The sequence below is a fragment of the Pristiophorus japonicus genome, chromosome 8 (assembly GCF_044704955.1).
Source record: "Pristiophorus japonicus isolate sPriJap1 chromosome 8, sPriJap1.hap1, whole genome shotgun sequence".
Lineage (NCBI taxonomy): Eukaryota > Metazoa > Chordata > Chondrichthyes > Pristiophoridae > Pristiophorus > Pristiophorus japonicus.
Window position 1 is genome coordinate 176,661,842 of NC_091984.1, and position 10,573 is coordinate 176,672,414.

General features: G+C 47.9%; 1 protein-coding gene across 6 annotated transcripts in view; it reads left to right on the forward strand.

Annotated features, from left to right (window-relative positions):
• The window catches only part of LOC139268834 (protein yippee-like 1), a 44,819-nt gene extending 36,168 nt beyond the window's left edge, over positions 1–8,651 (forward strand). For 5 of the 6 annotated variants that reach the window (XR_011594120.1, XR_011594123.1, XR_011594122.1 and 2 more), the window contains 3 exons: positions 4,129–4,237; positions 6,111–6,409; positions 8,542–8,651. Coding sequence is in view for 1 of the 6 variants with exons in the window: in XM_070887578.1 (XP_070743679.1) it covers positions 4,129–4,237; positions 6,111–6,200 (199 nt within the window). In the remaining 5 variants the exon portion in view is untranslated. Of the gene's footprint in view, positions 1–4,128; positions 4,238–6,110; positions 6,887–8,541 lie in introns of those variants that run through there. The other variant, XM_070887578.1, reaches the window with a different exon arrangement.
• Positions 8,652–10,573: the final 1,922 nt, after the last annotated feature.

Consider the following 10,573-nt stretch of genomic DNA (forward strand, 5'->3'; position numbering starts at 1 on the left):
TCTCCTTCCCCCCCCCCCCCAGCTCGCTCGCTCTCCTTAATTCACCGACATAGACTAATTTGCTGGGCCTGGATTTTTTTAAAAAGGCCATTTCTCTCATTTTTACATTCTAAAACTGGTCCTACAACACCTTGATTTTTAAAATTCTCACCTTTTCGTTTTCAAATAATTCCCTGGCCTCACCTCTCCCTATCTGCGTGACTCCTACAATCCTCCGAGATCTCTGTGCTGCTCCATGATTAACCTCTTGTGCATCCACAATTTTCAACGCTCCACCATGGTGCCATGCTGAGGCCTTAACCTCTGAAATTCCCTCCATAAACCTCCTCCTTTCTACCCCTCTCTCCTCCTTTAAGTTGCATCTTTAAACCTGCCCATTTAAAACTGAGATGAGGATGAATTTTTTCTGAGGGTTGTAAATCTGAGGAATTCGCTGGCTCAGAGCTGTGGAGCTGGGCCTTTGAATACATTTAAGACAGAGATACACAGTTTCTTAACCGATAAGGTAATAAGAGGTTATGGGGAGTGGGCACGGAAGTGGACCTGAGTCCATGGATCAGCCATGATCGTATTAAATGGCGGAGCAGGCTCAAGGGGCCGTATGGCCTACTCCTGCTCCTATTTCTTATGTTCTTTCTGGTCCTAATATCTATCAGTGGTGCAATGTAAATTTTTTTCTGAATGCTCTTCTGAAGCACCTTGGGTCATTTATACTATGGTCTCAAGGATCTATCCCTGGTCCCCTCTTATTTCTCATCTACATGTTGCCCCTCGGCGGCAGTATTCGAAAGCACAGCGTCAGTTTCCACTTGTACACTGATGACACCCAACTCTACCTCACCACCACCTCTCACAACCCCTCCACTCTCTCTGAATTGTCAGACTGCTTGTCCGACATCCAGTATTGGATGAGCAGAAATTTTCTCCAGTTGAATATTGGGAAGACGAAGCCATTGTTTTTGGTCCCCACCACAAACTCCGTTCCCCAGCCACTGACTCCATCCCTCTCCCCAACTCCTGTCTGAGGCTGAACCAGACTGTTCGCAACCTTGGTGTCATATTTGACCCTGAAATGAGCTTCCAACCACATATCCGCAGCATAACTCAGACCGCCTATTTCCACCTCCGTAACATCGCCCGTCTCCGCCCTTGCCTCAGCTCATCGCTGCTGAAGCCCTCATCCATGCCTTTTTTACATCTAGACTTGACTATTCCAACGCACTCCTGGCTGGCCTCCCACATTCTACTCTGCATAATGCTTCAATGCTGGGGATGTTGGCCTGGTGCATCTGTCTTGCCAAGGGATTTGCAGGATCTTGTGGAGGCAACGCTGGTGGTACTTCTCCAGCGCTTTGAGGTGTCTGCTGTATATAGTCCACATTTCTGAGCCACATAGGAGGGTGGGACTCCTGGGAATCCCTGGCCCAAGACTGGCTAAAGTGGAGGAAGAGCATCCGGCAGGGCGCTGAGCACCTAGAGTCCCATCGCCGAGAACCAGCAGAAACCAAGCGTAGACAATGGAAGGAGCATGCATCAACCCAGGCTCCTCACCCACCCTTTCCTTCAACCACTGCCTGCCCCACCTGTGACGGAGACTGTAGGTCCTACATTGGACTCCTCAGTCACCTGAGAACTCACTTTTAGAGTGGAAGCAAGTCATCCTCGACTCCGAGGGACTTCCTATGATGATGATGAACTTGCGTAAACTAGAGAGGATCCAAAACTCGGCTTCCCGTGTCCTAACTCACACCAAGTCCCGCTCACCCCATCACCCCTGTGCTCGCTGACCTACATTGGCTTCCGGTTAAGCAACGCCTCGATTTCAAAATTCTCATCCTTATTTTCAAATCCCTCCATTGCCTCGCCCCTCCCTATCTCTGTGATCTCCTCCTGTCCGTCCCACCCACCCACCCACCCCACCCCCAATCTCTCAGCTGATGATCTTTATATTATCCCCACAAACTCAACCATACACAAGATAATTTCTACAAGTCTGCTCCAGTTTCTTATTCAGTCCCACTTGGGAGTTGGGAATTAGCAATGAATTATTAATTTACTCTGCCATATTTGAAACCGTTGTTACCGCAGCCATTTTCGAACCCGAGTTGCTACGGGTACTATATAAATGAAAGTTGTTATTTTCTAGCACATCATAATTGTGAATCAGACAGTTACACTAAACGAGCTCTCTGTAATCTGCAAAGTTGCTAATGTATAGGTGTAGTTTGCCATAGAAAAATGAGAATAGATAGCTTACCACAGTCACAAAGGATGTGAATTGTGACTTGATTCGCGCCGTTTCAGTGCGTTGGCGGGGGTGGAAACCTGATTACAGATTTAAACTTGGAGCTGCGGGAAGGATGGGCACGGAATTGTGAGACGACAACACGTTCAAGGACTTGCAGCAGTTTGCAAGGACCGAGAACAAGGGTGTGCTTTTCGAGGAGGGGTTGATTGACGGCAGATTTGAAAGGGAGGTGGGACAGTGCCAGAGGAGAGTGAACCATTTACATATTATCCAGAACTCGATGCAAAGAGAACACAGCTGGCTTTCCCTGGACAGCTGCATGCTGCTTTGTAAGTAAAGTACTGAAGCTTTGGAGGGCGAGGGGATTTGCCAAGGTATTTTTTAGTATGCTGGGATGCAAAATAAACTGGATAACATTTTCTGCATCCTCCGCCCCCCCCACCCCCGGCCTCCCATTTGAATCCCGGGAGAACCATGTGTGTAGAATGGGACTGGACATGCACTCCCTGATTTTATTGTGTTTAATGACTTACGATGAACAAGATGGGCGTGACCTGAGAATCTGTGGGGCAAATGAATGGAGATAAATTTCCCTCGCTGCATATTTGTGACCGTTGCCCTCGTCCCTCCCCAGAATGCTGGTTTCTGAAATGTTGCCCCAGGAAGTTTGAAGATCGTGTGTATTTATTTTAAGTGTAATATGAAGTAAGGGTGCCGGACCGACATCTCCTCTATTGGGCGGATGGGTTTGGAGGGGGGTGCCGAGGATGATACACACACTCACGTTCCTGCACCCTCCAGTATCACTGGCCTTTGCCCCATCTCTTCCTCCAAGTGCCAGCTTTATTTTTATCCCTCCAATGTTCTCCATGCCTCCTGTGCATCAGCTAAACTCATCCAGCTGTGCCTGTACCACCCTGCCTTTGCCCAGCTTCACTGCTTCCCTCCCCTTATTTTGATTTAAGATCCTTGCCCTCTCCTTCAGATCCCTCTTTGTTTAGCTCCGTGATCTCCAGCTCCAGCGTCCCCACAGACGTGATTCACTCCTCGTCCCCCCCCAGCCGCCTCACCATCGGTTGCTCCTTCAAACTCTCTGCTTTCAAACCGGTACTAATAGTTTTTTCTTCATTCAAGCTTTAACCATTACCCACTCCCAGCATACTACAGCACTCTTTTTTTTTTTTTTCAACTCTTCCCTGCAGCTCTGTGCCCACTATCCATAAATACTTTGACATGTCTATAAGTGGAGCAGTGTTACAGAAATGTAACTTGTTGCTTTGCATTTCACTAGCACATGTACATCCACATGGTGGGTACAAGTCCTGCAGCCTATCCTTCTGCTACACTGCACGCACCTGTAAACATGTACTTGCACCCTGCCTTCTATACTGGTATCCTACGTGCTCAGTATAATATGGAGCGGGCATGTGGGGTTTACAATTGTACTGTGAGCTCTGCAGTATAATGTGACACGTTGTGTGAAGTCTTGTGTGTGTGTGTTGCGGGCTGTGTGTGTGTGTGTGTTGCGGGCTGTGTGTGTGTGTGTGTTGCGGGCTGTGTGTGTGTGTGTGTTGCGGGCTGTGTGTGTGTGTGTGTGTGTGTTGCGGGCTGTGTGTGTGTGTGTTTGTGTTGCGGGCCGTGTGTGTGTGTTTGTGTTGCGGGCCGTGTGTGTGTGTTGCGGGCCGTGTGTGTGTGTGTTGCGGGCCGTGTGTGTGTGTGTGGCTGTGTATGTGTGGCTGTGTGTGTGTGTTGCGGGCCGTGTGTGTGTGTGTGTGTGTGTGTGTGTGTGTGTGTGTGTGTGTGTGTGTGTTGCGGGCTGTGTGTGTGTGTGATAATGAGCAGCAGCATCAGACTGAAGGCTCTGATCTTTCCCCGTGCAGGGTGAATGTGGGCTGCGGCCCTGCAGAGGAGAGGGTGCTGCTGACTGGATTGCACGCTGTAGCGGACATCTACTGTGAAAACTGCAAAACCACTCTGGGATGGAAATACGTACGTGTCTCCTTCTTGCTCTTATTACAATTTGCAAAGCATTGCTCGTTTCCAGTGCTGGCACTGAATGTGGGGAAGGGGACCGGAGCGGAAGGGGTTCTGGTCCTCCTGCTCTTTGGCTGTACAGCCCTCCATGTCCTGCTGATAATTGCTGTGGTGTTGCCAATCGATGCACAGGTTGTTGTTCCTGCGAGCGTGCTTGCACAGGAGCAGCACGATGCACTGGCATAGGCGCCACTGGGTTAAAGAAAGCCGTCCGTCACCGGGCATCCAAACGTGCCATTGGTCCGCCCTACCCGCGGTGCCAGCGTGGGGCGCCGTGTCCTTCGGCCTTCCGGTGACCCCTCCACAACTGGTCTCCGTTGGGCCCCTCCCTCAAAGATTGGCTGATGTTTTGAGGGCACTAGTTGGGTGGAAACTAAATCAAATGGGAGTCTGTAAAGTGGCTCCAAGGGCAAAATGAATGAGACACTTTTATCTACATGAATAGTTGTTGATTTCCTCCCTCTCCCCTTCATTGTCCTCTCCAGATCTGTTTGGTGGGTAGGGGGGGGGGCTTTGTATCTGCCGCACCTTCCCTCCTGCCTCGAACGTGCTGTTGACATGTGGATGTTCTCTCTCTTTCTCCTCCCCCACCCCCCCCATCCCAGTTTCTCTCTCCCTCTGTTTCCGTGTTGGTTCCTGCTCCTGGTTGCTGTCCAGTGACTGCTGAATAAAGGCAAAATAGGATGTATTCCCCTCCCCCTCCCCCCTCCCTCTCCCCCCCCCGCCCTCCCACCTCTCCGGTGAACACTGGGCCCACCTGCTGACATTCACTGTCCGTCACGGTTTGTGTGGAAGGCAATCACTTGGGCAAAGTTCCATAATGCCGGGTACTTGTTGTCTTGCCTTCAGGAGAGGAGAGGGGAATTATAGATCCCTCCACAAACTGCAATAATGTGCCAATCGGCCGGGCTTCACTTTGCTGGGCAACGAAGTGGTAATCCCGTGAGCTGGCGCATACAGTTTATATTGGGAACGGAGGTAATACTGCCATGTCCTAGACGCTCTGCGAGTGAGACTGCTTCACGGCGAATTTCATCGTGCAGTAACCCAGGGAAATGACTCCCATCAAATCACCGAAGATTGTTTTCTAGTGGGCGGGAGTTGATGGGCAGGGCTTTACCATCGGGGGTCCACCCCCACCCTCCTCTCCAGGGACCACAGACTATGGTAACCATAAAATGGGCCATGGTCTACAAGTGCTTTTTTCCATTTACGTCATTTATATCAAAATACATCGGCAGGTGTCGAAGCAAAATGTGATTTTTCTCAAATCCTTGGGTTTGTAAGAATTGGCGTTCGGCACCCTTTTGCCCCCTGCACTGGGCTCCCCAAAGAGAGAGCCTGACAGCAGGGACCACACGAGAGGCACCAACTCAGTAAAGGGGGCTTGGAATGAACCACGTGGCCAATGATGGCTCTGGAATGACCCCAGACTGTGTCCCAGGAGTTTCTCGTTCTCTGGCTAATACCAGAGCTCATTTGCATGTGGGGGGTGGGGAGGGGGGGACTGCATTCAAGGAATGAGGAAGACTCTTGGCCGAAGTAAGCAACGCAACATGCGTGCAGCAACAGAGTGTCGCTTGTCCTGAGTCCCTCCCCTCTGCAACGTTTGTTTCCTGGATCTTCCCGTCGATGACATTGGTGCCTTGGGGTTCCATTTCACCGTAACCGTCAGCGATCTCTTTCGGGGGCGGATCGCCTGAACTGTTGCGGTTTTATGGTTCGGACTCCATTCTCTTTTGGTCTTTGCTTGGTGTTGGGAATGTAGCAGTACAACGCCCAATCTTACCTCCTCCCCACTGACGCTTTTCCTTCTTTTTCTTTGCAGGAACACGCCTTTGAAAGCAGTCAGAAGTACAAAGAAGGAAAGTTCATTATTGAACTGGCCCACATGATCAAAGACAATGGGTGGGAGTGAGCAGCGTGCTGCAGACCCTTGCTGCTCTGTTTTAAGACTGAGGGCTGATCTAATGGACAGAAAATGCTCTGCTATGAGACAGCTCCAAGAACATTTGCTGACTCATTTTTAAAACCTTACAGCTGAACCATTGATGTCGCCTTCTTGTCGGCCCTTGCTTTTTTTTTAATCTCTCCATCTAGGTTTGGTGTTCTCATGTGTGAAACACTGTAAGCATCTATAGATGAATTGTTTTTTTTTCCTAAGCTCTTTACAGTTTGAAAGAGCGAGGCGGAAAAAAAATGGAAATTTTTATTTTTGGAGAGTGTGGCTTTACAAATGACTGTTCTGAACTTAGCTGTTCTTCCCTCCCTTCCTTTAAACTCCACTGTGTGCCTCTCTTCTATTGCTGTGCATGCTTTTACACTAGTCGACTGGGTTAGCTGAGCAGCATAGAGAGGGTTGAGGAGGGAGTTTATATATGTATGTATAATGATGTATATACATCTACATCTAAATGTAGCATTTTTATTTTTTAAGAGAGTTGCTTTTGGACCGGGGATAATGGTCGCAGTGTTGTGACATTGAGATGCGGTTTGAATCCCATTGGTTGCAATTGGCTCTTCTGTTACTCCCAAACTGTAGCTAGGTGTCCGCTGGGCATCAATCTAGCATTCAGCAGCTGCAACGTTAATGGGAACGGTGGAGGCGGGGGGAGGGCGGGCGGGAGGGCGGGCGGGCAAGAGAGGGGAACCACTGAAATTGAAGAAAAAGACATATGTGGCTGGTTCCATGTAACAGTACACTAATGCACTGGACAAAACCGGGCGCAAACAGAGAGGTCTACTGGACATGATATCCATTTTCTACATGTAGAGCTGGGCTCCCGGTCGGTGGACCATTGAGACTTAACGGAACGCAGGAAGTTCCTTTCCACATGCCTGGGAAACGGGGCTCACAACACAGGCACACATACCAGAACTTTGCTTTTTGTTCCTTTTTTTTAAAAAAAGAATGATATATTTTTATCTTCGCATTCTCCTGTTCTGGTCTCTGTTTCCTGCCATCTAGGGTTTTACTTTTGCAGATGGCCATTATCTGCTCTTGGAGTGTGGAGAGTTTTTTTTTTTGGGTGCAATGGTTTGCTGGTTAAATCATTTTTCTTTTGTCGTGTGGGTGCGCTCACTCCGTGTAACGGTGCACTCTGCTGCTAAAAGTCTCTGGCGCAGTGTTAACGGGAAGGTCCAGCAGATATTCCGCTTTTCCGTACCGTCTTGTCCCCCTTGGGAAATGTTACAAGCGCGATCGCTCTCTCATTTCCTTTTACTCTGTGTTCCTATCGCTGCTTGTATGTAACATTTTTTTTTTGCCTGAGCTCTTGCTGTCAGAATTCTCATTCCCCTGGCACGGTGCATTGAGTTGGAATTCTTTGGGGATGGGTCCCGGTCAGAAAAGTGCCACTGAAGGAGGAAAAAACAAAAGGGGGCCAGTCTGGTTACTGAGCCAATTTCAGCAGGGTCACACTACAGAAATTATATACTTGAAGCAGACTACAGATCGAAAATCTTGTTCAACCAGTTTCCCTATATATAAAAGAAAAAGTTTTTGTACATTTAGAAGAAGAAAAAAAAACATATTTAAGGTTTTATACATATTTTTACTGGGTAAGTTGATTTGCTTCCCCTACCTGAGCACTTTTGTTCTCTGTGACCTGTCTTTTGTTGCTATAACACTTTGTAAGCTGATTTTAAAAATTTATTTTCTTTTCATTTTTCGCTTTAAAACAATAAATGATGGGCGGGGGGGTGGGGGGGGGCAGGCGGGGTATTTGTGGGGGTGCGTCGGGAGGGAGGAGGGGGGGGCGAGGGATTGTGGGGGGGATGTTGGGGGGAGGGGGAGCTCTTATTGGACCAATGGAGCAGACCCATGAGCTGGCTGATCCCAGGATGTTTGTCTGTTGGTTTAACCTCCAGAGACTGGCAACGCTTTTATTTTTAAACTTTTCCCTCTCCTAAATCAAAAAGATAGACTTTCTGATTTTTTTTTTTTCCTTCTCTAATATATTTTGAATTTCCTTAGTTTGTTGAGACTTTAGAGTTGTTAATATACATCCAGTAGTAAGTGAGCATTGCTCTGAAGAGCAGCGGCCAATTGATGCAAGTGTGAAACGAGAGTGCAAGTCTGAGATGTGCTTTTCTACAAGGACCGTTGATACTATTACAAGTTCTAAAGCATGTTCTACATAGAAAAGCAATGTTGATTTTATTTTTTGGTGCCTGAATTCTTTTGTTCATTTTTGAAAAATAAACTTTTTAATGCTTTCTCTTCTCTTCCTCCTCCCCCCCCCCCCCCCCCCCAATAGCTATTGGACTATACATTGCTTTGCTGATCTGTCTTGGAACTACATCAACTTTGTGCAGCAACTCACTGTATTGTACTGGAGTTAAAATAAAAACTTTCACCAGGACACAACCTGTCTGTCAATGATGGTTGAAGAGCTACTCAAGTGTGAAGCTGAGGCACTAGCGAGGGTGTGGAGTACACAGATGGGGCCTGGAGCCTTGTTGCCATGGCAACTCTTTCCTTCTGTGCTGAAGCAGATGGAGGTGTCGTTAAACACTCCCAAAGATTTTATTTGCTGGTTGTGATCATTTCCACCCCTCCCCTCTCCCCAAGCATATACCACCCTGGAGTGAAAATAGGTGATTCCTGTAACATTGCTCGGTGAGTTTCCCTGCTTCCAAATTTGCTCTTTTTTAGCAGAATTCTCAAGAGATTACACAAGAATGCGTTGGAGTGGGATGACTGGGCACAACTTGTAGGGCTTAAAGGCTGGAGGAAACTGCTGTGTTTCGGAATGAAGTCGGAGTTGCTTTAAGATGGAGCTCCATCACATCCAACTCATCCCAAACGCTTCACGCACGACGAATTGGTTTGAAGTCCCTGTGGGTAAATGTACCAACCATTTTGTGTGCACACCAATGCCACGCCCAAAGTCATGAAACAATGACCAATTGATGTGTTATTGGCAGCGCTGATTGAGAGAGGAATGCTGGCTGAGACATCTGAAGGGGTCTGTTACCCTCAAACAGTGGCGTGGGCGCTCTAACGTCCGCTGGAACCACTGGTGCAGGCAGAAAGGTTCTCCGTTTGAGCATGGTCATCTGAGCAGTGGACAGCTGCACTGAAGGACCAAATCTTTTGTCTCTGAGGCACCTGGAAATGCTGGCATGGTTATACCCGAAACATTAACCTGTCCTTTCTCCTCGCAGATCCCCTGTATTTCTAACAATTCCTTTGCATTGCGCGCACTCTCGGCTTAGCTCAGTTGGTATCGGTTGCGAGTAATCCAGGTTCCCCGGCCGCTCTGAATATGCCCACTTTTAGTTTTCCATTCCTGTTCAGTGTCTGGCGATGTGTCATCACATCTTCTGAAGACTACCTCCATCTCAGTAAAGCTTGGTTGCAGAGGTAGGTTTTAATGAGCGTTTTAAAGGAAGAGAGGCGGGGAGCTTTTAAGGAGGGAAATGCAAGTAATAATGAACCAGCATGAAATGCAGGTAATAAGTAAATTTAATGCAGTTCCTGATGCTAAATCTTTTAAGTGGCGTTCAAAGCATTGTGTTTTGTACAACAAGTCAGTGATTACAAGGCATTGGGTGGAGGCTGTTTAAAGCCTAGTGTAATCACCGAGTGTTTCATATAGTCCGCTGCAAATGTATCTAATGCTCAGACAAAGTGATGAATTTTATCTATGCAAGTAACCAGGTGCTGACTTACTGGCGCCCAGCAATATAAATGGAGTAAACTCCACTTGGTGTGTAATTGTGTGTCTGTATATGGATCATAGGAACAGGAGTAGGCCATTGAGTCCCTTGAGCCTGTTCGACCATTCAGTGAGATCATGGCTGATCTGTGACCCAATTCCATATACCCACCTTTGCCCCATATTTCTTAATACCTTTGGTTAGCAAAAATCCGTCGCTCTCTGATTTTAAAATTAAGAACCGACCCAGCATCAGCTGCCGTTGGCGGAAGAGAGTTCCAAATTTCTGCTCCCCTTTGCGTGCAGTAGTGTTTCCTAACTTCACTCCTGAAAATCTACAGATTTGAGTCGGGCCTATGTTCCTTAGTCCGGGATTCTGCTCCGGAATTGGCAACCTGCTGTGTTCGTGGCTGACTTACAGATTCTGTCTGAGTGCTGTCGAGCAGGAAGCACATTGTTGCTGCTGGGAGAGGAGTCTGCAAAGACTGATCAAAATCTAGGCATATGGCCAGTTCATCCTGGCACTGGGACTTCCATCGTTTGTCAAGTCCAGAAGCAGACTGGTGGCTTGAGTGCTGATGCCTGATTTTGTTGATTATGAAAAGCATTGCAGACACCTAAATAAGTT